This window comes from Gekko japonicus, unplaced genomic scaffold, assembly GCF_001447785.1.
Source record: "Gekko japonicus isolate JY-2015 unplaced genomic scaffold, Gekko_japonicus_V1.1 scaffold446, whole genome shotgun sequence".
NCBI lineage: Eukaryota > Metazoa > Chordata > Lepidosauria > Squamata > Gekkonidae > Gekko > Gekko japonicus.
In genome coordinates this window covers 908,487-935,282 of record NW_015168058.1, presented here as the reverse complement: position 1 = coordinate 935,282, position 26,796 = coordinate 908,487, and the positions used below count along the sequence as shown (strand labels likewise).

At 47.9% G+C, this 26,796-nt stretch overlaps 1 protein-coding gene across 1 annotated transcript in view; it reads left to right on the top strand.

The window, feature by feature from the left end:
- Positions 1-10,369: 10,369 nt before the first annotated feature.
- The window catches only part of SLC4A3 (solute carrier family 4 (anion exchanger), member 3), an 85,610-nt gene continuing 69,183 nt past the window's right edge, over positions 10,370-26,796 (top strand). Inside the window, exon 1 of the mRNA XM_015414504.1 lies at positions 10,370-10,423. Coding sequence (XP_015269990.1) covers positions 10,370-10,423 — 54 coding nt within the window. The remainder of the gene's footprint in view (positions 10,424-26,796) is intronic.

Here is a 26,796-nt window from a genome sequence, read left to right as displayed (position 1 = left end):
AGTTGGCCACGCCCAGCAGGAACTCATTAGCATAATAGGCCACACCCAACAGCAGGAACTCATTAGGACTGGCTACATTAGGGGTGTGTGGCCTAACATGCAAAGGAGTTCCTGCTACAATAAAGCCCTGGGTTTTGACAACAAACATGGTAAGCAGAATATGAAGCAAAAGATGGGTGTGGCTGGATGAGCACACTTCTGGTAACACGGAGGTGTGGCCTAATATGCTAATGAGCTGTGCTGTCATGGGTGTGGCCTAATATGCTAATGAGTTTCTGCTGTTGGGTGTGGCCTATTATGCTAATGAGTTCCTGCTGGGCTTTTTCTACAAAAAGAGCCCTGGTTAGGCAGCTTCCCCTTCCCTCCCTCTTCTCCTCTGGGCCACAATCCAAGGGACCCTACCCCTCAGCTCTTACTGTTGCTGACTTCTTTTTCTAAGTATCTCCTTCAGAGTTCTCAGGGAGAGGAGAGAGAGGTCCCAAATGTCTTGCATGCCTGCACCTGACATGCAACCATTTGGTGCGGTAAGACCTAAAGTAAGGTTTTGGGGTATCTTTGGTAAGACAATGTATAATATCTTAATTCTTTGAGATAGCAGCAGTTTAAATTTATCCATTCAGCCATCCATATTCTATTCTGGAATAGGCTGGTGCTTCATTTTAGTCTAGTTTTCATGTGCCCTGTCAGAGTACAGACACACACATAGAGAATTTATACATACTGAAAAGAAGCGGTAGTTCTGATGACTGACCCCATGGGCAGTGATTAGTTTCTAGAAAAGGCAGGTTCAGTTGTGCCTGTAAGCCATGTTCTCTGACCCAGAAGACAACAATGTTCTTAGTGTACTATGGCATTGTAGACAAATAAGGACAAATATTTACAACTAGGGTGCCAGAGATATGCGAAGGTTTATTTGGATTCTGAGGGCCAAGCTAGGTATCCTCTGGGCATTCATTTATATTTATTTCTTGGTGCCTAATAATCATTCATTGGGGAAAGAGTGAGTGAGGGGGATGTCCCTTTGTGCACAAAACCAGGAGAGCAGATGAGGGGGGCTAAACTCTGCCCACTCTGCCAGTTTGGTGTCGTGGTTAAGTGCGTGGACTCTAATCTGGGAGAACCGGGTTTGATTCCCCACTCCTCCACTTGCACCTGCTGGATGACCTTGGGCAAGCCATAACTCTGATGAGAGCTGTCCTTGAAAAAGAGCCGTTTCTGTCAAGAGCTCTCTCAGCCCCACCTACCTCACAGTGTGTCTGTTGTGGGGAGGGGAAGGGAAAGGAGTTTGTAAGCCTCTCTGAGACTCCTTTGGGTAGTGAAGGGAGGGGTATAAATCCAATATCTTCTCTTCTTCTTTTACCTCACAGGGTGTCTGTTGTGGGGAAGGAAAGGGACAGGAGTTTGTAAGCTGCTCTGAGACACCCTAAATCCAATCTCTTCTTCTCTTCTTCTTCTTCTTCACTCTCCTGGGTTGCCACCCTGCATGCCATCATTTGAATTATTATTTTTTACCCTTGGCTTGGTTCATTTTTTATATTCAAGCTGGGCAGAGTGCATAAAAGAAGAGTGAAATGAGATGGGGGAGTGTTAATTTCCCTTACGAGTGCAGTGCAAAGCAGACCTCGCCTTCAACTTTGCACAGAACCGTTGGGTGCGTGGCATTCCCTTACTGATCCGCCATCCTATAGATGTCTTTGTTATATTGTTTATATTATATTGTTGGCTTTTTGTGTCAAATTGGAGCCAAATTATGGTGACCCCATAGAGTTTTCAAGGTGAGAGACGTTTGGAGATGGTTTGCCCTTGCCTGCCTCTGCAAAGCAACCTTGGACCTCCTTGGCGGCGAGCCAGGGCCGGCCCTGCTTAGTTTGTAAGATGTGATGAGATCAGGCTAGCCTGGGATAGCCAGACGAGAGGGCTCTACTGTTTTAAAAGTTGCTTTTTAGTATTTTAAATGTCTGCTGCCTTGAGGACCCTAACTGGGTGAAAAGGCAGGATAGAAATGTTTTCAATAAACAATTATAGTTCCCCTGTCATGTCTACTGTGACTCTTTGTGATAAGGTAGCAAGTGGCTGTACACGCTGAGAAGCATTATGAACCCTGGCACTGAAAATAAATTTCAGGGTCCAATTCCCTGGTGAGTTCTGACTCACAGGAGAGGCCACACCTACATCCTTTGCATGTACAACTTTCCAGGTTCAATCACCAGCATTTTCAGTTGGAGGTTCTCAAGTAGCTGGACTGGGAAAGACCCCTGCCTATAGTCCACATTGGGCACTTTGCAATTTATGAACTGTCCAACTCAGCCTTTTAAAAGGGAAATAGCAGGTGCCCTTGATTCAGATTGGGGCTGTGTGGTTCAGAGACAGGGGATTTAACCCTTCCCCCTTGGGGGTTCACTGTCCCCAGGCTGTTACTAGCCCTGGAAGGAGGGGTGGGAAATAAAAGTATCCTCTCTTTGCCTGTTCCCCTTACAGGACATAATAACAGTGTGTGTGTATGTTGACAAGGGTTGGTCAAACCCCTTCTCTTCCCTATACTATAGCCATCATTCAAATTGGGCTTCTGCAGAGTGGCTATTTCCCTTTAAAATGTCGGGGAAATCCATATTCACAGACCTCTCAGCATCAGACATAATTTGACACTGAGATCTTAGACGCCTTGCTCCCACACAGTGCTGCGCTAGAAGGACCAATGGTTTGACTTGTTATAAGGCAGCTTTGTGTGTCCGTATGTGATAGGCTTCCCATTGCCGGCAGAGTGCTTGCGTTTCATTTATCCTACCAGGTTCATTGGTATTAAGTTCAAGGGCAGATGAGAATCTCTAGAGTCTGACAAACCTGCCTGAGCAAAATATCCAGATCTCAGGGCTTGCTGCCTCAGCATTTTGAATGGGCCATACCAGCAGCACATTGTCAGGAAATATGTTTATGTGCCTATGGAGATTGACAGATAAACTTGTACCCATAGATGTTCTCAACTGAGATGGTGGAGGTGTGAAAGTTGTGCCCAGAAAAGGATAGGAAACTACTGTTTAGTTTTAAATATCCAATGCCATGCAATTTCATAAGGGGAAACTTCTAAAAAAAATGACGATTAATGAAAAGGAAGCTGAAAGGAAGAGCAAAGAAGGTCCAAGCCTCAGAGGTTATTTAAATTCGTGTTAATTGAAGCTCAGCTATGTACCACACACACACAGGAGAATGAGATGGTAGAATGGGCTGCTGTTAAAAAGCAGAAGTCTTACCCAAATAAGGAGAACAAGAAGAAGCACAGGCTGTGACAAAACAAATGTAATTTGAAAATTAGACAAGTGGAAAATGTGAGGAACAAACAATAAAAATTTCTTTAAATACATCAGAAACAGAAAACCAACCCGGGAGTCAGTTGGGCTCTCAGGAATAAAAAGATTGCTGATGGAAGGCCACAGAGAAGCTGAATGGATGTTTTGTGTTACTATGGTAGATGCAGAGCAATTACCCGCGCTGGAACTGCTAATTTTGGGAAGGGTATCTATAAAGTATTGAGGCTGATGCGTTGAAGAGTGATTACAGCTCATACTTTGTTTCGTTACATTCAGATCTTGAGATTTATTTATTTATTCTTTTTATTCATTAAATTTCTACCCCGCCCTCCCGCCGAAGTGGCTCAGGGCGACTAACAAACCATTTTAAACCAACATACAGTTAAAACCAACAATTACACATATAAATACAGTACCATAAAATGCAAGCTAATACATCCTATGATAAAGTGCTAGTGCGACACCACCAGCATAGTCAGTTCTTATTGAAACGCTTGACGGAATAGCTCTGTTTTAACTGCTCTACGGAACTGCTGGAGGTCCCGTAGAGCTCTGATCTCCTGAGGGAGCTCGTTCCATAGCATTGGCGCCGCCAGGGAGAACCCTCTGGTCCTAGTTACTGCTAACCTAGCGTCCCTGGGCCCAGGGGGGGCCAGACGGTTTTGCGTTCCCGATCGCAGTGCCCTTGGGGGAACATATGGGGAAATGCTTTAGCCGGCTCGCAGGCCGGCTTATATTCCTAAATCACACCCCCACCCACCACCCCCACACACACCCGTGATAGGGTATTTACAGTGCACCCCTAGACCCATAGGTCCCTTCTGGGATCCTAGCCTCCCGATAGGTGCGCGCTAGGATCCGCTCAGGCTATTGTCTTTGGAGATGAACCTCGGGCCCTTCGCCTGACCACGTGTTGCCCCGACTGCGTGCACAGACTTCCCCGGGTACACAGCAGTATCTGAAGAACTGAATCACAGAGGTGACAAGAGATGAAGTTCTAGGACAAACTGACCAATAAAAAACTAACAACAGCTTTAATTATATACATCTGAGGATTCTTAAAGAACTCAAATATGAAAATGCTGATTTCCGAACAGTGCACATTGTCTTTATATATTATGTGGTGGTGTTTTACCTGGAATTAGATATGCCACATCTTTGTTTTTTGTTAATTCTGTTTTTCACGATCCATGTTGGTCTTACATTTGCCTTTGTTTTGTTGTGATTTCCCAACAATGATGTTTATTTCATGATTTGTGTATACTTGACATGCAGCTTGTCACAAAAACCAGCCACTTTATCAGGGAATTGAAAAAGTAAAAATGCAATACCATTTTTTAAAAAGGACCTAGAGGAAGTGAGGAAATTCTGGGCCAATATTTGTTCTGAGCAAACTGGTGGAAACTGTTATTAAAACTAAAACTATTAAACATACAGAGGAACAAGACCCATGGAGGAAGAATTATCATAGTTTTTGGCAGAGTGATATGGCTGCAGCGAATGGCAAATGTGATTTGCCATTCACTGAAACATAGGCTGGACCCTGCCTCGAATTCCCATTGCAAGGGTGGGCAATTTTTACTGATTCCCCCTCTCATGGGAGGCCCTGTTTCACCCAGCTATTCCTGGGAGTCCCTAACATCCGGGGAAACAGCATTTCAGGGGCTTTTGGGGCTGCTGTTGGAGGGGGGACTTGGAGGTCTTTAAACAAAGACAGAATAGCCATCTCTCAAGAATGCTCTGGTTGTGGATTTCCTGCACTGATCAGGAGCTTGGACTAGGTGGCCCTTTCAGCTCCATGACTCTGAAATTTCCTGCCTCACTAACCTCCTGGAGTTCTGTCAAAATGTTAACAAACATGTGGATAATGGTGGCCTGATAGGCATTATATACTAGAATTTCTAAAAAGGCTTTTTACAGAGTCGTTCACCAAAAACGTATGAGAAAATTTAGCAGTAATGGGATAAGGTTTCTCTCATGGATTAGCAGCTGGTTAAACAACAGGAAGCAAGAGGGCAGAACTAAATGGACAGTTCTCACAGAGAATTAAGTAGTGGTATTCCCCAGGGACTTACATTAGGATTGCAGATATTTCATTTGTTTATGAATTATCAGGAAGTAGGACTGAAATGGCCAAGACTGGAGACAACACCGAATTGTTCAGAATGCTGAAGACCCACAAAGACTGTTAAGAGCTCTCCAGACTGGGAGACTGGACAATAATATGACAAGTTCATTTAAGTAAGTCTAAAGTATCTGCATTGGGGAAAATAAATAAATGCATAACTAAAATGGCCAGCATTTTAATATCCTTCAATAGATATTTAGTGCAGCTGCATTTGGAATACAGTTCCAAATGCAGCAGTTTTGGCCACCACATTATGAAAAAGATACTGCGGAGCTGAAAAGGGTGCAGAAAAAGCCAGCCTAAATAATCAGTTTTCCATATGGGGAAAGCCTAAAGGGGTTGGGGTCTTTCAGTTAAAAGAAAAATATGATTAAGGAGGGACATGATAGATGTTTATAAAATCACACAAGATACAGGAAAAGTGAACAAAAAATTATTTCATAAATCTAGAACTCAGGGTCACTGAAATAGGTTGATGGACACTAGCTTCGGAACAGAAAAAATCAAGTACTACTTTATACAGTGAATGAATAGCTTATGGAAATCATTGCTGTAGGGTGTCGTAATTGCTTCTACCTTAGATGGCTCTGAAAGGGGATTAGACAAATAAATGGAAGATGGTCCAACACTTACTATTAGTCACAAAGGCTAAATGGAACCTTTGTATTCAAAGGTAGTAGATCTCTGAATACCAGTTGTTGTTGGGCAGTAACAGGGAAGCTCAGTCCAAATTACCATCATTAAAGTTTATGGGACTACCCTTGGAACTATTCAGAAGGAAATTGTTTGTCAAGAATAGCCAAAATCATCACAAAATCCACTAAATTTCTAGGCAAATTGAAATTAGAATTAAGATGCATGTTTTGTATTGCTATAATCCATTGCAGTAGCCATTTAAAGCAGTGATAGGGTCACTGTCACTGCAAGAAAAGGGGCCATGTCTCAGTAGCAGAGTATCTGCTTAACATGCAGAAGGTCCCAGGTTCAATCCCTGACATGTTCAGTTAAAGGATCAGGTAGTAGATGATATGAAAGACTTCTGCCTAAGCCCCTGGAGAGCTGCTACCAGTCTGAGCAGACAGTGCTGGCCCTGATGGATCAATAGTCTGATTCAGTATAAGGCCTATTATGCATGGGTGTTTTGCCTCACTTTCACCATGCATGTCTGTCAGATTTTCTTTTTTATTCTGCCTTGATTTCCCCCACTTCAGTGCTCAGTTCACTTTCCAGTCACTGTTTCCTTGGGTTTTCTGATGTCATGCCTGCCCCTGCTGATGTCATGCCTGCCTTTGCTGATGCCCCTGAACAGGCTCCTGAGGACCCTGAACAGGCTCCTGAGGACAGTACTGCAGCAGAAAGGCAAAGACTGGATCCTGTAGCTGAAAGCTATCTAAGTGGTGAGGAGGATAGAGCCTCCCAGGGAACACCTGCAAGGGATCAGTCTCTGCTGCAGCCCAGTAATTCATCATCAGACTCGCCTCCACCTGTAACCAGGCTCAGGAATGTAAGAAGACAACAGCTGAGAGAGCGAAGGCAGAATGCACGCATGCGTGCCAGAAGATCTCTTAGCCCTGATTACTGACAGGATCCTGTCCTCACTCCTGGCTAGCTAATGAGTTGATTAGCTAGCACTGTATATATGCAAGTCTGTTGCCAGCAGTCATTTGTGCTTGCAATGTCATTTGTTCAGGACCTGAATCCTTGCATCTCTGCTCCAGACCTTGTGGAATTCTTCTCGGCTTGATCCTCGGCTTTTGACCTTTGGCTTTGTTGACCCTGCGTTCATCTCTGACTCCTCTGGTATTGTTGTGATTTATGGACTTGAAACTTTGGTATGTCTGACCCTGCTTTTGGACTGTGATTTAAACCTGCTTGAACCTTGCTACCTGATTTGCCCGGCTTGACCTCGGACTGTTCCTGGACTTTTGCTTGCTTGTGTCACGCCCCCTGGTCCTGCCGTGACATCTGAGAGTGGTTTTGTGCCAATTTCCCCCTTGTTTTGCTTCTGAGCCAAAGGTAATTCAAAAGTGTACAGAAAGAGACGGTGACCAGGTTTCAGTGCAACGGGAACAGTCGCACCGGGAAGCTCTCCCGAGTGTCGACTGTATCGCCGGCTTCTTCAGAGGGGTTCAGGGGCTCCGAAACTCCAATGAGTTCCCCGTAGAGGAGCTCATTGCAAGGGGCTTGATTTGGACTCTTCTGCAAGTGGGAGCAAGCAAGTAGAAGATCCGAGTGTGCCCTGACGCAGGAGCCAGCTGAGAGTGCCCTTGTTTAGACAGCGGCGTGCAGTCATGACTGCCTGGGTGAAGGGGGAGAAGCTGGAACCTCATCCATAACACTGATGAAGTATAACACCGTGAGTACATTTTAAAGCAACAATATCAGAAAGTCTACTATCCATCATCAAAGCCCCTTTAAAGTTTAAAAAGACAATGGAATGGAGGAGTGAAGAATTTCCCTCCCCCCCGCCTTCCCCTTTCAGTGGCTAGAAAAAGGACTTAAACAGCCTCTTGGGCGAAGAAATCAGAAGGACCTTGTCTAAGACTGTACTTTGTGGAATATAAAAATTTGGGAGGGGGGGAACGACTTACGTTTGATTTTGAACCTTAGTGAACTTGCAATATATTTTCTTCATCTTTCTTGTTTGGAGTTAAAAATAAAACATCTGGAACTACACGAAGACCTTGTAAAAGACTAATTAACCCTGCTGAAATAAGGACTAGGATCAACTATAGTTTAATAAATTGATTATTAAGATTTTATTTTTAAAGGGTAAAGAGAAAACTGGATCACACTCTGAACTTTTCACATACTACATTCCCATAACAATTTATGTTTATCTTTACCCCCCCAAAAAAGCTACATTTTCTTCTGACCACAATGTCTTCTACTGTAAACTCCTGATAAAATTCCTGACTTATGTTGATACTCTCTATTTTTAATATGACTACAGTGATTGTTGATATATGCTCATTAGAAGTGATATTATTGTAAAACTTTGTTGGAAAATATTTTTAGAGATTCTCTTGTTTTAAGACGTTGTTGAAAAAATGGAGGACACTGATATACTGCAGAGAGCTCCAGAGGATTTATTTCTAGATATCCTGGAACCAATAAATAGTTATTACAGCTTTCTTTTAAAGACTTGCAGTTTATGATTCAAAACACAGTTGTTATGGCTGTAAAAATTGCTGTTGAAGAAATCCTCTACCCTGTACAAAATGAAATTGAAATACTGATATATCAGGCCTCAACTAAGAGGGAGATATGGAAAGAGAAAAAAGGGCACGACGACACAGAAGACATAGAGGAAATCTACAATCAAGTTGACAGGATATACATGAAGGAGTCTGCACCTACAAAGAGAAATAAAGTTGCTATAAAAGTGCATCAGAGACTTTATAAAAGAATCATTGCTGATATAATGTCACACACCACCCCAGAGAGAGCAAACAAACCAATACATGGAACTAGAAACCCTTTCCAGGACTGAGTACAGATGGCTACTTCCAGAAGACAACTTATACACTTATAAAGGAAAAAGACATAGAATTAAGACATTAAAACTTATGAGGAGAAATCAGAAAATCAAGAAAAAGAGGAAAGTCATAAAAAGAACGGGAAATTTCTGAGGGAATTTCTGGAAGTTATAATGGAGTAAGATCCTAATATATTTGCTTCCAGAAAAAAATAAAGAACTATGCATCTCTATATACCCAGTGAAATAACTATGATAAAATGCTTAGACAAAGTCCGTATTAGTAAAAAGTAAGAAATTGTATATCCACATATTTGCAAATATTATATGATACCATAAGGTGGAAAAATGATATAGATTTTGATAATGTATGAGGTAGTTTAATGGGGGGAAAGAATGATATAGAATATTGTACCCCAATTTTATGTTTGTTTGTTTTGAAAATAAAAAAGATTGTGTGTGTGTTTTTTAAAGGGCACAGATTCCCTCGGATCCCCGCCCCACCCCACTGCTGCCCCTCGAGATCACTCCCCACCCACATCGGGATCGTTCCACCTACTCTGTAGCTTCCATCATTCATTGGTGTGTCCCTCATAGTTTTACATGTTAATTTCCCCCCCTCAGCCATCTGAGTCCAGCGCTAGTCTCATGCCGCTTGTTAAAAAAAATGACTCCCGGCTGGGCTAACCTCACTGGGCGGCAGAAGAAGGCCATGCAGAGCTGTGCCTGCACAGAGTCATTGGCTCCCCGTAGGCGTCGCACTCCTGCTGGGCTGCCCTCTCCTGCTGAGATTGTGTGACATGCAGAATCCTGTAGGTGCACTTCCTTGATTAGCTATGAATTACTGCCTTTTAACCCCTGTTGTTGTTGTTTTTGCCTTCCATTTCCTGTCCGTTATCTGCAAACATCTGTTGTGTCTTCTCACTTTGCTTTAGTCCCAAAGGCATCCCTCAAGCCAATCATTCCCCCCAGTGCCTTCTGCTTAGCATTTTATCCAATAGGCATTCACTCTTGATTCCCCCCTTCCCCACATCTTTATGAAACTGGTGACTGGGGAGGCATATGTCTCTCAGCAATGGACATTATCAGATGGCCATTCTTATTATGCTACACCCCATTCCTTTTTCATCTTGATACTATGCTGTATGCAATCGGAGCTAAGCAAGTTGTTGAACGGTCCACAGCAATATCCAGGTCACTTTCCTGAATGCTTATCATTAATTTAGAGCTCAGTGTCTTGCGTAAGGGTGTTGCATGATTCTGAACAGTGGCTATTGCTTTTCTTTAGCTCTCATTCTTCACAACTGTAGCTATACATTCCTGTTCCCGGTGCCAATGTACCCTATTCTTTCTCTACAGGTTATGCCACGCCTCAGACTTACTGGGTGCCTGCTAATGAAAGAAAAGGGTTGATATTTACCCAAACATTGCATGACGGACCATAGGTCATAAAATAAGATGGCAGCTGGAAATACTGCTCCCTCAGAAGGCATCTTTAATACAGTGCAGCAGGTGATTTTTAAACTTTTGATTTGATTTGCAAGCACAAGGAAAATGGGAGACTGGAAAAATGTAGATTATGTATACCTCACTAAAGCAACAGCAGTTGCTAAATGGAAGTGCTGCTCAGACCCAGGGTGGCCAGTGCTGGGTTGGGGAATCCCTGGGGGTAGAGCCTGGGGGGAGTGGAGGGATAGCATTACAGAGTCCATCTTCTGAAGCAAACTTTTTCTCCAGGAGTAGAAAACAGCCAGAGTCCAGGAGCACCTTAAAGACTAGCAAAAATTGTGGCAGGGAGGAGCTTTTATTTATTTTATTTATTTTTATTTATTATTGGATTTATAACCCGCCCTCCCCAGAACGGGCTCAGGGCGGCTGACAAATGAGGCACGTATGCCAAGATTAAAACAACTAAAACAGGATAAAACAATCATTTATACAATAAAGTGCAGGTGCTCCAGTTGTCACAAAAGTCCTTAATAACAAGATGGGGTTCTGGTAAAGATGGTCCCAGAACAACAAAGTACGTTCCAGGCAGCGCTGCCATCCATTCTTCATCCCAGGGCCGTCTCGCTCCCCGATGGTACCCACTCCAATTGGTGGTGGGGGTGCGATGATGGTACAGTGGTGGTGGCGGCTCCTACTCAAAAGCCTGGCGGAAGAGCTCCGTCTTACAGGCCCTGTGGAACTGCGCAAGGTCCCGCAGGGCCAGAATCTCCTCCGGTAGCTCATTCCACCAGGTAGGAGCCTCCACCGAAAAGAACCTGGCCCTGGTTGTAGGTAGTTGGTATCTTTGGGGCCTGGGATTACCAGGAGATGTTGAGTCCCCGACCGTAGTGCCCTTGGGGAAACATATGGGGAAAGGCGATCCCTCAGGTATGCCGGACCCTGGCCATATAGGGCTTTAAAGGTAAGAACCAGCACTTTGAAGTGAACCCAGTACGCTATTGGCAGCCAGTGCAGCACTTTCAGCACAGGCCTGATATGGTCCTGCCTAGAGAGACCCATCAACAACATGGCCGCAGCATTCTGCATTAGCTGCAGCTTCCGGATTTGCGACAAAGGCAGCCCCATTTAGAGAGTGTTACAGTAGTCTAGCCTCAAGGTGACCGTCGCATGGATCACTGTGGCCAGGTCATCGCGGTCAAGGAAGGGGACCAACTGCCGCACCAGCTGAAGATGGTAAAAGGCCGACTTGGCAGTGGCTGCCACCTGGGCCTCCATCGTTAGAGAGGAGTCCAGGAGCACACCCAAACTCCTAACCTCCGACGCTGGCACCAAAGGCGCCCCATCGAAGGTCAGAAGAGGGAGCCCCAACCCCAAACCGACCCGACTGAGGCCCAGGACCTCCGTCTTTGCCGGGTTTAGTTTCAGCCGACTCAGCCTGAGCCAAGCAGCCACAGCTTGCAACGCCCGGTGAAGGTCGTCTGGTCCAGAGTTCGACTGGCTGTCCAACATCAGATAGAGCTGGGTGTCATCTGCATATTGGTGACACCCAAGCCAACAACCCCAGGAAATCTGGGCAAGGGGGTGCATGTAGATGTTAAACAACATCAGGGAGAGCACCGCCCCCTGAGGCACCCCACATTCAAGAGGATGCCTCCGGGACCGCTGATCTCCTATCGCCACCCTTTGTCCCTGACCTCACTTCTCACTTCTTCAGCTACACACAGCAGCTAGCAAAGTGTTCATGTGGGAAGGGGACAGGGATCAATATGTGTCACTCATCTTCACTGTTCCACTGGACCCCTGTTATAGTATGCCTCTGAACAAAACAGAAGTCCAGTGGCACCACAAAGACCAACAACAGTGATCCCAAAATGAGCATCCATGACTGAGCCCAAACTCTTAGACATGTGAAAGGGAGATCACACAGGAAGCTCCCAGGGAACGTCATAGCTGGGGCAGAGAGGGGCATGGAGCAAGTCTCAGGCGCTCAAAAGCAGACAGGCAGGGACAGAATTGTGGAACACTTCTGTTGTGTCTTCATCATAGAGAAACCATGTTAAGCTTGAAACCGCAGCCAGGATTCTAATCCGAAACAATACCATTGGCTGAAGCAGTATTGTAACCAATCAAATGTAAGAGAACTGTGCTGGAGGGAACTGTGTTCATTGGATATTATCTATGTATTACGATTGGACCTTAACTGAGTGAGGGCGTGGCTACACCAGCCCGGGATTGTTTAAAAGGGAGCTAGGCTCCACTGTTTGTTGTCGTTGTGTCATCGTGTCTTCTGTGATCTTGGAAGTTCTCGTTCTTAATAAAGCTAATTCACTTGTTACTTACAATGTTGTTGAGTTGCATACTTAACAACTGGCGACGAGGATGGGATACAAGAGCGGGTAGGCAGCCCTGGTGAACCGACACAAGAACGGAGAATGGAGACACACACCCAGCCGAACCAGCTGAGGCACTACTAGTCGTTGTGGCTGCACCAACCGCTGACATGGCCGTCAACCCGGCGTTCAAAGCATTTGAACCAGAAACATAAGACTGGGACTCATACCTGTCCAGGTTTGAGTTCCACCCGCAAGCCAACCAGATGGTGGACAAGGCACGGAAGAAGGCAACGCTGCTCAGCTCATGCGGCAAAATCGTCTTCGACATTGCCCGGTCCCTGGTTGCCCCGACCGACATCCACAGGGCGACCTGGAAAGTCATCACAGACGGGCTGAAGGCCCACTTCTTGCCACAGCTGTCCCAAATAGCTTGTCGACACATGTTCTACAAGTGAAGCCAGGGCCCAACCGAGTCCATCGCTGAGTACGTGACTGCCCTGCGGAAGGCAGCCCAACCCTGCAATTTCACCAATCTTGAGGTGGCTCTACTCGACCGTCTCGTGTGCGGCCTTCGTGATGAGAGGCTTCAACAGCACCTGTTCGCAAAAACAGCGATCACATATGAAGTGGCCTACGTGGAGGCCGTCGCCGCTGAAGCGGCCAAGAGGTCAACACGGGAGGTTCGTCAGTGCCATGTCCAGGCCGGAAAGGACCAGGCTGTATACCACCAATCGACCAGCAGCTCTGAGGGGGAGGCCAATGACGTCCATCGCACACAAGCTACTCATCAGAGGCGGACCCCACTGAAAACTGCACCATGGTGCCCTTGCGCTGGCTGCGGCGACAGTCACAAGCAAGACCAGTGTTGGGCGCAAGATTGCGTCTGTCGTGCCTGTGGGAAGCGGGGCCATCTGGCCAGGGTCTGTCGAGCCAAGAAGAGGTCACCACCGTCATCTCCTTCTGCGAGGCCTCGGGTTCGAGGCACCGGCAACACACGGTCTGCCGACTGCCACCGGACCGACTCCTGCAGCTGCACCACACAGCACAGCACAGTCCTGAACACTGGAGTAAGCAGGAAGATCCAGGTCACAGTTCGTCTAGACCGAGTTCCATGCGACATGGAGGTCGACTCTGGTTCCGCGCTGACCATCATCTCATCGCAGACTTGGCAATAGTTGTTCCCATGACGGAGCCGCCGCTGCCTGACTCCATCCACGGCGCACCTTTCCAATTTCCAGAGGCGGCTCATTCCACTAGCTGGCCACGCCAGTTTTGAGGTGGAGTTCAAGGGTCGCAAGGTACAGTTGTCCCTCCTGATTGCTGAGGGTGATCGGGCCAGTTTGCTGGACCTAGATTGGTTCAAACCTCTTGGTATTGCTATAACGGGTGTAAACAAGGTGTGTGCGAATAAAGGGAACTGCATTTATGCCAAGTTCCCAGAGGTTTTTGGTGAAGGGCTGGGTCAGTATACAGGTCCACCTGTGAGGTTTGACCTGGATCCCTCCATGTTACCCATCCGCCTAAGGTATAGGAAGGTTGCAATAGCCATGAAGGCTAAAATAGTGGCAGAATTAGACAAGCTTATAGCCCAAGGTATTCTCAACAAGAGAGTGCAGAGGTCAGTACTGGGATAAAAGTGAAGAGGACCTTAAGAGCCTCTTGCTCAGCGTAAAAGAGGAGAGCGCAAAAGTGGGCTTGAAGCTCAACATCAAAAAAACTAAGATCATGGCATCCGGCCCCATCACTCCTTGGCAAATAGAAGGGGAAGTCGTGGAAGTAGTGACAGACTTCACGTTCCTGGGATCACAGATCACCGCAGACTGTGACAGCAGCCATGAAATTAAAAGATGCCTGCTCCTTGGGAGGAAAGCGATGGCAAACCTAAACAGCATGATAAAAAGTAGAGACATCACCCTGCCAACAAAAGTCCGCATGGTCAAAGCAATGGTATTCCCAGTAGTCATGTATGGCTGCGAGAGTTGGACTATAAGGAAGGCCGAGCGCCGAAGAATAGATTCTTTTGAACTATGGTGCTGGAGAAGACTCTTGAGAGTCCCTTGGACTGCAAGAAGATCAAATTAGTCAATCCTAAAAGAAATCAACCCTGACTGTTCCCTGGAAGGCCAGATAATGAAACTGAAGCTCAAATACTTTGGCCACCAAATGAGAAGGGAGTATTCACTGGAGAAGACCCTGATGCTGGGAAAGACTGAAGGTAAGAGAAGACAGGGACGGCAAAGGATGAGATGGTTAGACAGTGTCATAGATGCAACATGAAATTGAGCCAACTTCAGAGGACAGCAGAAGACAGGAGGGCCTGGCGTGACCTGGTCCATGGGGCCGTGAAGAGTCAGACTCGACTGTGCGACTGAACAACAACAACAATTCTCGAACCTGTACCATATGGTAAATGGGAGACCCCGATTGTAATACCTGTTAAATCTGATGGAACTGTGCGTATATGCACCGATTACAAGTGTACGATCAATAAGGCTCTGCAACAATATTCTTACCCGGTACCTGTGATTAGCCACGTTTTGGTGTCCCTTGGGGGGGCGAAGGTATTTGCAAAACTTGATCTAGCACAGGCTTATCAGCAGCTTCCTGTGGACTTGCAAGCTACTGAAGCCCAAACGATCGTGACTCACAGAGGTGCTTTCCGGGTAAATCGGTTACAATTTGGGGTAAATGTCACCCCTGGTATATTCCAAGGACTTATGGAGGGTCTCCTACAAGGGTTGCCGGGAGTAGTCCCATATTTCGATGACGTGCTTATTGCTGGGTCAAATGAGACGGAATTGCTAAACCGCCTCAGGGCTGTATTTGAGCAGTTCAAAGAAGCAGGTCTCAAGGTAAAAGAATCAAAATGTCATATTGGGGTGTCACAAGTAGAATTCCTAGGGTTCTTGATTGATGAACAAGGGGTCCACCTGACTGCAGATATGGTGTCGGCTATTCAGAACACCTCAAAGAAAGAGCTGCAATCATTTCTCGGAATATTAAACTTTTACCACTCGTTTCTGCCTCACAATGCCTCTGGAGCCGAGCCGTTACATGCCTTACTGCACAAAGGGGTGAAATGGGTGTGGGGAGCAAGGCAGGAAAAAGCGTTTGTGTCAGTCAAAGAACTATTGTCATCTGATGCTATTCAGACTCATTACGATGAGGACAAAATGTTGGTTTTGGCGGCCGACGCTTCCCTGTACAGGATTGGCGCAGTTTTGAGCCATGTAATGGAAAATGGGTGGGAAGCGTCGATCGCATATTATTCCCGGTCACTGACGGCCACAGAAAAAAATTATGCACAGATCGACAAAGAGGGCCTAGCGTTGGTGGCAGGAATTTAAAAATTCCATGACTTTGTGTATGGCCGCCAGTTCCTCCTTGTCATGGACCACAAACCGCTCCTGGGACTATTTGCTCCGGACTGCCAAACGCCTCACGTCATGTCACCCCGCATGTTGCGCTGGGCTGTGCTTTTGTCCGCTTATGACTTTGACCTGGAGCACCGGCCTGGCAAGGCAATCGGACATGCGGACGCTCTCAGCCGCTGCCCTCTGCCACTAACTGACTCTGACCCTGCTCCCACATATGATGTGCTGGCTATCGATGAACTGCCTCAGCCTCCAGTCCATTCATCGGACATTGCTACTGTGTAAGCTAAGGACTTTACCCTCTCCCGAGTCTTTAACTGGGTTTGGAGGGGGTGGCCGGCAGGTCGAGTGGATCCAGAGTTTCGGCCTGACCACACAAGGCAAAATAGGTTGTTTGTTATGGGGGAACCGGGTGGTGGTGCCGCCCAAGCTACGGGAGTGTGGGCTAGAGGCTCTCCCCGACGGCCATCCAGGCATAGTCCACATGAAAGCTCTGGCAAGGAGCTATGTCTGGTGGGCTAAATTAGATGCAGACATCGAGGACTTGGTCCGGCATTGTATGACTTTCCAACAATCGAGACCTGACCCGCCTCAAGCTCAAGTCCAACACTGGGAGACCACCAGTAAGCCTTGGTCGAGGCTTCATATTGATTTTGCTGGGCCGTTTCAAAACCAAACATTTTTAATATTGGTTGATTCGTTTTCAAAGTGGCTGGAAGTTGTGAACATGTGTTCTATCATGTCCGCAGCTCTTATTAATGTGTTGCGCCGGGTGTTTTCCACCCACAGGTTGCCGGACGTGTTAGTGTCCGATAATGTGCCCCAATTTACCTCCACTGAGTTTGCTAAGTTATTGGGGGTCAACCTCATTAAGCATGTTACTTCTGCGCCGTTCCATCCAGCCACAAACAGGCAAGCCAAATGGATGGTTCGGACAACTAAGGAGGCTCTGAAGAAGTTAGGTCCTGAGGACTGGGGGCAGAAGTTAGCCTCATTCCTCCTTAGGGAGCACATCACACCCTGTACTGCCACTGGTAGGAGCCCGGCAGAGCTCCTAATGGGTCGTAGACTCACTACCCTTCTGGACAGGCTCCATCCGGACCTGACAGAAACTCGACCCCCCAGAGCAGAGGTCCTGGAAAGCCCGCGCATTTTTAAATCTGGTGACAAAGTCTTTGCGCGGAACTACGGAGAGGGTCACTTATGGCTTCCCGCCATTATCACTGACGTTTCTTGGTTCCCGTATGTATGTGGTGCAGCTAGCAAATGGCAGGAAATTGCGGCGCCACATAGATCAGCTCAGGCAGAGGTGGGCTGACTCCGGTCTCGAGTCCAGCACCGAACCTGACACGATCCCTCACCCAGAAGGCGAGCAACGAGGGCCTCCAGACGAGGAGGTGAGTGTTGCTGAGCCCCCCCCCCCATAGAACCTGAGTGTGAGCTATTCCCCACTCAAGACAGTGACCTCTCAGACACCGGCCAGCCAGACTCACTGGAAAGTGAGACTTCCAGGGCCCCTGAAGCCATGACTCCACCAGACCCTATTCGCAGGTCGGGTCGAACAAGGCGTGCCCCTCCCTACTTGAAAGACTACATATGTACGGGTTTTGTTCCATCTTAGGGGGGAGGAATTGTTGTGTCTTCATCATAGAGAAACCACGTCAAGCTTGAAACCTCAGCCAGGATTCTAATTTGAAACAATACCATTGGCTGAAGCAGTATTATAACCAATCAAATGTAAGAGAACTGTGCTGGAGGGAACTGTGTTCATTGGATATTATCTATGTATTATGATTGGACCTTAACTGAGTGAGGGCGTGGCTACACCAGCCCGGGATTGTTTAAAAGGGAGCTAGGCTCCACTGTTCGTTGTCGTCGTGTCTTGTGTGATCTTGGAAGTTCTCGTTCTTAATAAAGCTGATTCACTTGTTACTTACAACGTTGCTGAGTTGCATTCTTAACAACTTCAGACTTAATTGAACAACAAATCATGATGAGGTCCAATGGATACGGTTGCCAACTCCCTCTTTGTAGAATGCCTACTGTACCTTTGTGAGCCATTCCCAAGCCAGGCTGAGCTGGCCCCAGAACAGCATTCATGTGAGTGGGGAGGATTTGCTAGATGAAAGGCTGCCCGAGCAGGTTCTGGGAGCCAGGCTGGAGCTGGTGACTGAGCAGAGTGGCAGGAACTGCACCAGCCATTCCCTGAGGTTTCTCTGTTGAATCATCACTTGTAGAGATGCCAAACAGAGACAAGTACAGTGATGGCAAACAGCATAAATGCCATGCTTATGATAGCCATGCCTGGGGGGCCACAGCAGGGTATCAGCTATGCTGCCATGATGGGGGGGGGGGATTCATTCCCTTGATCTGTGGGCCAGGTGCTGCTTCTTTACTTTTGCTTCTGTACTGCTTTCTTATCAATGACCTTGCAGGTTGCTGGTGTAGTTTCTGGGATGTTTGGAACTGCGGGAGCACTTTCGGTTCCCAGCTGCAGCCTCTAACGGCCTGGGACCCCTTCTCCCGCACACGGGAGCCAGGCTAATTGGTCTATGGAAAGGGGGGGGTGCATACGAATACCCTATATCCCATTATGCTTGCAGGAACATTGCCATTCTTAACAGTGACTTATACTGCCTCTATAGCTCTGCAATAAAGTATAACCTTTCTGATAAGCGTGTACGCAGTTGTTGGCTGTGGAACCTGACACAGGGTCTACAGTTCCACTCCCCTGCAGGGGATTCCAGTTGCCAGCAGCTCCCCTGAAGTACATGTAGTAGCCATCAGAATTGCACTTAGAATCATAGGATCACACAGAGTTGGAAGGGTCCATACAGGCTATCTAGTCCAACTCCCTGCTCAATACAGGATCAGCCTAGAGCATCCCTGACAAGTGTTTGTCCAGAGGCTGCTTAAAGACCTTCAGTGAGGAACTGCTCTGCAACTGCTCCATCTGCTGCTGCTGTGTAGAGCTCCAGTCTTACAACGGAATGGGTTCCATGATTTCTTGACCAGCTGATCCACAGAGTGTAGTGTGGCAGCTTTCAGGCACCACAAACCACAGTTGTGCCCTGTCCCCCTTGTAGGGGGTGGAAGTACCCTGGCAGGGGGGAGGCTTAACCCTCCCCTCTCCACACACCTTGGTCCCAATCAGAATCTGGCCCCTGTAAAATTAAGTTATGAGCACAGAACTCCAAATGCACATGTGGTCAACAGGACTAAGGCAGTTATGGGTGGGGAGCACAAGGACAATGGAATATATAGCTAGGCTCTTAATGAAGAAGGGGGGTGATATATGCCACTGTGATCTCCTTGGAGGAAAAGCTGATAAAAATGTACTAGTTGATAGACTTTATCATGCTTATGTTGTCTTGAAAAAAGTTCCTTCTCACAAATAAGATGGTTAAAAAGAACTTCAGGAAGTTCTCATTTATTTAATAAAGTTTGTTTGTTGTAAGTAGACTTGGAATATGGTTTGGAATATTAAAAATGCTGTCTGTATCAAGCCAAAATTCATAGACACTAAATTCACAGACACAGGGTTACAGAAGTTTCTGTCGATTATTAGTTAACCTCTGGTTCTTCCATTCAGTTCTTTAAAGCCCTGCCTGGGAATGTGGCAGCCCCACTTGAGCAAGTCTGTGTTTCAGGGCTCTTTTTGTAGCAGGTACTCATTTGCATATTAAGCGACACACCCCTAATGTAGCCAATCCTCCAAGAGCTTACAGTAACTCCTGTAAGAACAGCTCTGTAAGTTCTTGGAGGATTGGCTACATTAGGGGGTGTGGCCTAATATGCAAAGGAGTTCCTGCTCCAGAGGACAGAAGGCCTCCTTCTTAGATGGCTGCATCACACAGGCTCTTGCAAGATCTATTGGGAAGTATGGTGCAAAGCAATCTTTCATTTCTAAACTGACACAGGTAGGGTACTCAAATTTGCCTACCTTTGACCTTAAAATCTCTTTCCCAGTATGTGCAGGGTGGACTAGATGGTGCATGACATGTTCTTCACGTGCTCAGAGGCACTCTTACAATAACTTTACATAAGACAGCAATGAGTCCTGTCACTGAAAACATATTCCTGGCTCCAGAGGCCTTTTCGTAGAAAAAGAGCTGCATATGGTATGCTAATGAGCTACTAGGCTATTAGCATATGCCACGCCCCCTGACATCACCGGAATGAAGTCAGAAGGGGAAACAAAAAGGCATCTTCAAAAGCCTCCCTTTCCCTTCCACAGCTGGGCCATAGAATATAATGGAAAGATCACGCCGCTGCTGCAGCACGACTCCAGAGAGAAGGGGTTTAGAAAGAGTGAAGGAAAGAGAGAGTAGAGAGAAGGAAAAAAGGAAGGAAAGAGGGAAAGAAAGAGAAGGAAAGAAGGAAGGAAAGGGGATAAAAAGAGTGAAGGAAAGGGAAAGAAAGAGAAGGAAAGGTGGGAAAGAGATAGAAGGGAAAAAGGAGGGAAAGAAGGAAAGGAGGAAAAAAGAGATGAGAAGAAGGCGAGAAAGAAAGAAAGAAAGAGAGAAGGGAAGATGGAGAGAAAGAGGAAAAGGAGAGAAGGAAAGGAGGGAATGAAAGGAAGAGAGAAGGAAATGAGGAAAAGAGAGGAAGGAAGGAAGGGAAGGAAGGGAGGAAGGGAAGAAGGAAGGAAGGAAGGAAGGAAGGGGGGAAAGGGAAAGGGAAAGGGAAAGGGAAAGAAAAGGAAGGAAAGGAAAGGAAATAAAAGGAAAGGAAAGGAAAGGAAATAAAAGGAAAGGAAAGGAAAGGAAATAAAAGGAAAGGAAAGGAAAGGAAATAAAAGGAAAGGAAAGGAAAGGAGGGGTGGAGGGGGCTTGATGGCAAAGAGATGGAGGGAGGGAAGGAGGAAGGGAGGCTATCCCACGCCCCCATCAAGCCCCCTCCACCCATCAATCTCTTACTTACCGCTTCAGCGCAGGCCCAGGGGACCCGGCTGTGGGCTCTCCAGGCTTCCCCTGGCCCCAGCTCTCCTGCGCGGGCCCAGGGGACCCGGCTGTGGGGCTCTCCAGGCTTCCCCCAGCCCCAGCGCTCCTGCACGGGCACGGGGGACCCGGCTGCGAGGCTCTCCGGGCCTGCCCCCAGGCCCAGCTCTCCTGTGCAAGCTTGGGGGACTTGGCTGCAGGGCTCTCCAGGCCTGCCCCCGGCCCCAGCGCTCCGGTGCAGGCCCGGGGTACCCGGCTGCAGGACTCTCTGGGCCTACCCATGGCCCCAGCGCTTCAGCGCGGGCCCAGAAGACCCGGCTGCGGGGCTCTCTGGGCCTGCCCCCGGCCCCAGTGCTCCAGCACGGGCCCGGGGGACCCAGCTGTGGGGCTTTCTGGGCCTGCCCCTGGCCCCAGTGCTCTCTGGGCTTCCCCCAGCCCCAGTGCTCCTGCGCAGGCCCAGGGGACCTGGCTGTGGGCCTCTCTAGACCTGCCTCCGCCCCCAGCGCTTTGGTGTGGGGAGCTGGGGGTGGGGCTTGCTGCACGGCTCCTGGGCTGCCGGAGTGGTGATCCGGCGCGCTCCGGCCCCAAAAGACCCCTGCCTGGCTCATATTAAGCACTGTGGAAGAGCTTCTATAAGGAGTGCCAATGACTCATGAACACTCTTGTCCATCTGAACAAACAGGTGACTGCCTGTGGCAGAGAGACCCTAGTTCCTGGCTGCTATTTATAGGTGGGGACGCAGGGACCAATGCTTAGCTGAGGCCCCTTTTCCTTCTCATTCTGGTTCAGCACAGACAAGCCTGTCACAGCTGGGCCTACTGTGTTGCCATAGTAACTGAAGAGTCTACAGCAGCCTGGCACCAGCATTTCAGGCTAAATTGGCAGGAAATGTTTTACCAGTGGCTGCAGCTGAGGATTTGACAGGGATAAAACTGAAAGAGCTCACAGCTGTATAATTATACCCTGGTGCTTAGAAGAGGCATGGGAAGAAATGGCTGACCCTGAAAGAAAGGGCTAGAATCACAAAACTAAAGTGAAGAGGCTGTGATGGACATCCCGAAGTAGGGGTCAGGGACTTGCATGGAGGCTCAAGATATGATAAGGCAAGATGTATAAAGACTGGGGTGCCTCAGCTCAGAGACAGAGACTGAAATTAATAGATTTGGGCAAACAACAAATAAGATGCAAATATTGCACGAGGCAGCCTACTTTGGCTGTAACCTTCCTCCCTCTAGGGCTACCAGCCTCCAGGCAGGGCCTGGGGATCTCCCGCTTCTACAACTGATCTCCTGCTGACAGAGATCAGACCCCTGGAGAAAATGGCTGCTCTGAAGGGTGGACACTAGGGCCATGCTGAGGCCCCTCCCCTCCCCAAACCCCGCCCTCTCCCGGCTCCACCCCCAAAGTCTCCAGGTGTTTTCCAGCCCAGACCTGGCAACCCTACCTCTTTCAATGCATTGCAGATCAAACACCTCCTGGATATTGGGAGAACAGAAGAGTGGAGGGAGGAATTTAACAATTTAAATATAAGTTTATGAAACATTTACATCCTGGCAGGGAGTCGGGTGAATTGATAGATCTGGATACAGTCTCTTACCTCATTCACCTTCTGAATATACAAAGTCAGATAAAATTGTACAACAACAAACTGGATTGCAGTCTCAGTCAGGGACATGGCTGGGAAGGGGAAAACTGTTCTAGGCCCTCCACTCTGCTAAAAGCACTCAGCAGTTTGGTTCCTGACTGTTTATGGGTGCGTTCAGACGGGTTGGAAGGAGCAGTTTGATCCGGAAGAAACGCGATCACACTCACATCCTGACTGCGCAGCACATCGCAATATGCCTGTTCACACTACCGATGCGTAGCAGCGCGCGTTGGCGGGTTTTTAATTTTTTTTACATTTTGCACATGCGCATAGGCAGCCATCCACAGAGTTCAGATTTTCGCGCAGGCGCAGAACACTCCATCCCGAAAAGTGTGCCCTGAAGCGAAGACTTCCCTTTAAACTTTTACAGCGAAAAGGGCCTCCGTGAGGTCCCAGACTCATCCACAGCCTAAAACTAAGCATCTTTTTATTTTATTTTTTTACAAATGCCGGGGCAAAGTTTCGCCCAAGCGCACATCGAGGAGGCTAAAAAAAAATGGCGGCCGAAAAGCGGAAGCCTCGGGCTTCTGAACAGAAGTGGCTCTACACCGGCAGAAAGCGATCAGATGGGGATAATGTGGTTGGAACCGGAGCACTCAGGATACCACCACTTGGGGACCTAGTAGCAGAATACACCGGTTTAAAGGGTGTTTGTGACGGTTAGGGATGGAAGGCAGATGTTTGCTGTGAGATCGCGTGTAAGTACTCCGATTCTAACCGGCATCTATACCAGCTTAAATGCCTGTCTGAATGCACCCTATGTGTAGGTCACTTCTCTAGAGAACAGCTCAAGGTGGCTCACAAAGTCGAAACAATACAGCAATAAAATCATAAGAATTATCAATATTAAAACCATCCATAAAACAAGGCAGGCATCCACCAGGGCCATAAAAACATCATAAAGAAATATTCAGTTTTCTAAAAGGATATCCGTAAAACAGCCCTTGGGCTAAAAACAGACTGTGAAAATAGCTTTAAAAGATGGAACAGTAAAAAGAAATGTTCTGGTCTACTGCCAAAATATGGAAGACATCAGGTGAGACTCAAGGGGAAAGCATTCCAAAGGTGGGATGCCAACACTGACTTAAATTATAGCCCCCAGTAAGTCCTGCTCATTCATTCATTCATTCATTCATTCAATTTATATCTCACCTTTCTCCCCCATGGGGACCCCAAGTGGTTCTTCCTCTCCTCTGTTTTATCCTTACAACAACTAAAGGTTGCCTGCTCTGGGTTGGGAAATCCCTGGAGATTTGTGGGGGGTGGAGCCTGGGGAGGGTGAGGTTTGGGGAGGGGAGGGGCCTCAGCAGGGTACAATAACATAGACTCCACCCTCTGAAGCAGCCATTTTCTCCAGGCATGCTGTGGTCTCTGTTGCCTGGAGATCCGTTGTAACCAGAAGGTCTCCAGCCACCTCTTGGAGGCCGGGAACCCTGGCAACAGCCCTGTGAGATAGGTTAGGCTGAGAGTGTGTGACTGGCCCAAACTCACCCAGCAAGCTTCCATGGCAGAGCAGGGATTCAGGCCTTGGTTTCCCAGGTCCTAGTGTGACACTTAGAACACTTCGTGCTGGCTCTCAAATAAATAAATATACTGACTATATTCATAGGCTGCCTTTCTCACTGAAACTCAGGGCACATTATACAGAGGTCCCTGCCACACGGCAGGAAAAACACTGGCCAAAGTGCAGCTTTTAAAAGCCGCACCAAAAGAGAGACGCCGCAGCGGGATCCCACGGATCCCCTGAGCCACGGCGCATCGCTCCCCGGCACGATCAGATGCCGGGGAGGAAGCGATGATCAGGAGGGGGAGGCTGCCGAACTGCACATGTGCAAGCATGCACAGTTCGTCCGGGGGCCAGGGATGCGCCGGCGGAAGGACGTGCCAGCGATCCCACGGCCGGCATTGATGCGGCCTTTCGGAAAGAACCACCTAGGTAGGCGTTTCTTTTTTGCTGCGGGGTTTGGATGGAAGGGGCGGATCGGGAACGGACGCGGCACGCTTCCCAGATGTTGCTGTGGGATCGCGCCCGTTTGCTGCACTCCCGATCCGTCCCTCTCCCAGCCCAAAACCACTTGTGTGACCGGGGCCAGAGTGAAACAATGTGATCAAATAGCTTGAGACATTCACTAAACAATGGAATAAGACTAGGATTTGAAACAATATAAAAAAATTATAAAAGGAGAAAACAATGCCATTAAGAGCAAGATAATACATAAAATGGATAGTGGAATAAACTACAATCCTGTTCCTTTTACAAAAATCACCTTCTAAACCATTTAATTATACTCCATTCCTATTCCCTTTATAAATTTGGGTTTCTGAACAATTCTCTTTTACACAGATTGTGGAATGGCAGCCTTCCTGACCTCTCCATCCAGGCGTGAACACAGTCCGCCTCGCAAAGACCGATCCCCAAGGAGATCACCACAACAGAGAATGTGCATGTACAGGCAGCTATCAATCTTATGCATTTGCAGGGTAGCGCCTTTAGAAGGCCTTGCTCATATGAGCAAAGCTGTCATAGCAGAGCATAGTAAGAGAGGCGGATAGGGGGGTCCAAGTTCATGAAGGACTTTGTGTCTGATAACTAGTGCTTTGAATTGAAGTGATAGGTAACCAATGGAGTTACTGCAGAATGGGTGTAAAATGCATACGCTGCCTAGCGCCCAGTAGTAACCAAGCTGCAGCATTCTGTACCAAAAGGATTTTCTGAGTTGACTTTAAGGGCAGACCCATGCAGAGTACATTGTTGTTGTTGTTAGCCATTCAGTTGTGTTCGACTCTTGGCAACTCTATGGGCCAACTCTCTCCACGTTTTTTGATCTTGTACTGTTTCTTTGAGTTGAGCCAGTTTGGTGTAGTGGTTAAGTGCGCAGACTCTAATCTGGGAGAACCGGGTTTGATTCCCCACTCCTCCACTTGCACCTGGCTGGATGACCTTGGGCAAGCCGTAGTTCTGATAAGATCTGTTCTTGGAAAAGAGCAGTTTCTGTCAAGAGCTCTCTCAGCCCCACCTCCCTCACAGGGTGTCTGTTGTGGGGAGGGGAAGGGAAAAGGGTTTGTAAGCCGCTCTGAGACACCTTTGGGTAGTGAAGGGCAGGGTATAAATCCAATCTCTTCTTCTTCTTCTTCCATGCTCAGGCTGGTATTGACTTTTATGGAATCTAGGCACCATGTTCTTTGGCAGCCAGGTTTCCTTTTCCCGCTAACCAATCCAAGCATAATTGCTTTTTCTAGTGAGTTCTTCCACATGACATGGCCAAAATAAGTCAGTCGCAGTGTTGTAGCCGACTAAGGCTGTGCTGGGTGGGTGTGTATATAGTTGGCCTTGCAGGGCCGTTTTAGTTAGTCTTTTGTTAAGTACAATAAACGTGTGCAAGAGCATGTTGTCGTCCGAGTCCTCCATGCGGCGAACCCAGTACTTTTCAGTGGCGACGAGGATGGGATCCCGCTGAGCCAGGCCTGGCCCGCATCCCAGCACAGCACCGAGCATCGTTCCAGCCAATGCGCCCCGCATCGCTCTCAAGCAGCACTGCACCGCGCACCGCATCAAGGCATACTGCTTCTCACTAACGCTACGCCATGGCCTCAGCTCGGGGAAACTTGGAGATCTTCGATCCAGCCCATCCCAAACTCTGGGACTCGTGGACCGACCAATTGACATGCCACTTGGTCTACAATGAAGTAACCGATCCGGGCAAAAGACGAGCCCTCCTCCTTAGCTCCTGTGGAGTGAACACAGTCCGCCTCGCAAAGAGCCTCCTTGCACCCCGATTAATCCTTGAGTGCACGTACGAGGAGATTGTGGACGCCCTGACGAGGTACCTCACGCCCCGGCCAACCACGCTCGCCAGATAGATCGTGTTCCAGGCCCGCATCCAAAAACCGGGCGAGTCGGCCACAGCTTTCATGGCAGCCCTGCGCCAGCTGACCATGGACTGTGCCTTCACCAAGGTCGAGGAGAACCTCTTGACACAAATTGTGTGGAGCATCAGTGACCCAAAGCTGCGGGGGAAGATAATCGGTACCGCTGACATCAAGATCGATGTGGCCCTCCAACTCGCCATCGCCCATGAGGCCTCTCACTGCAACCGTCCGCCAGCAACATCTCACGTCGTACTCCCCGACTCCAGCCCGGAGA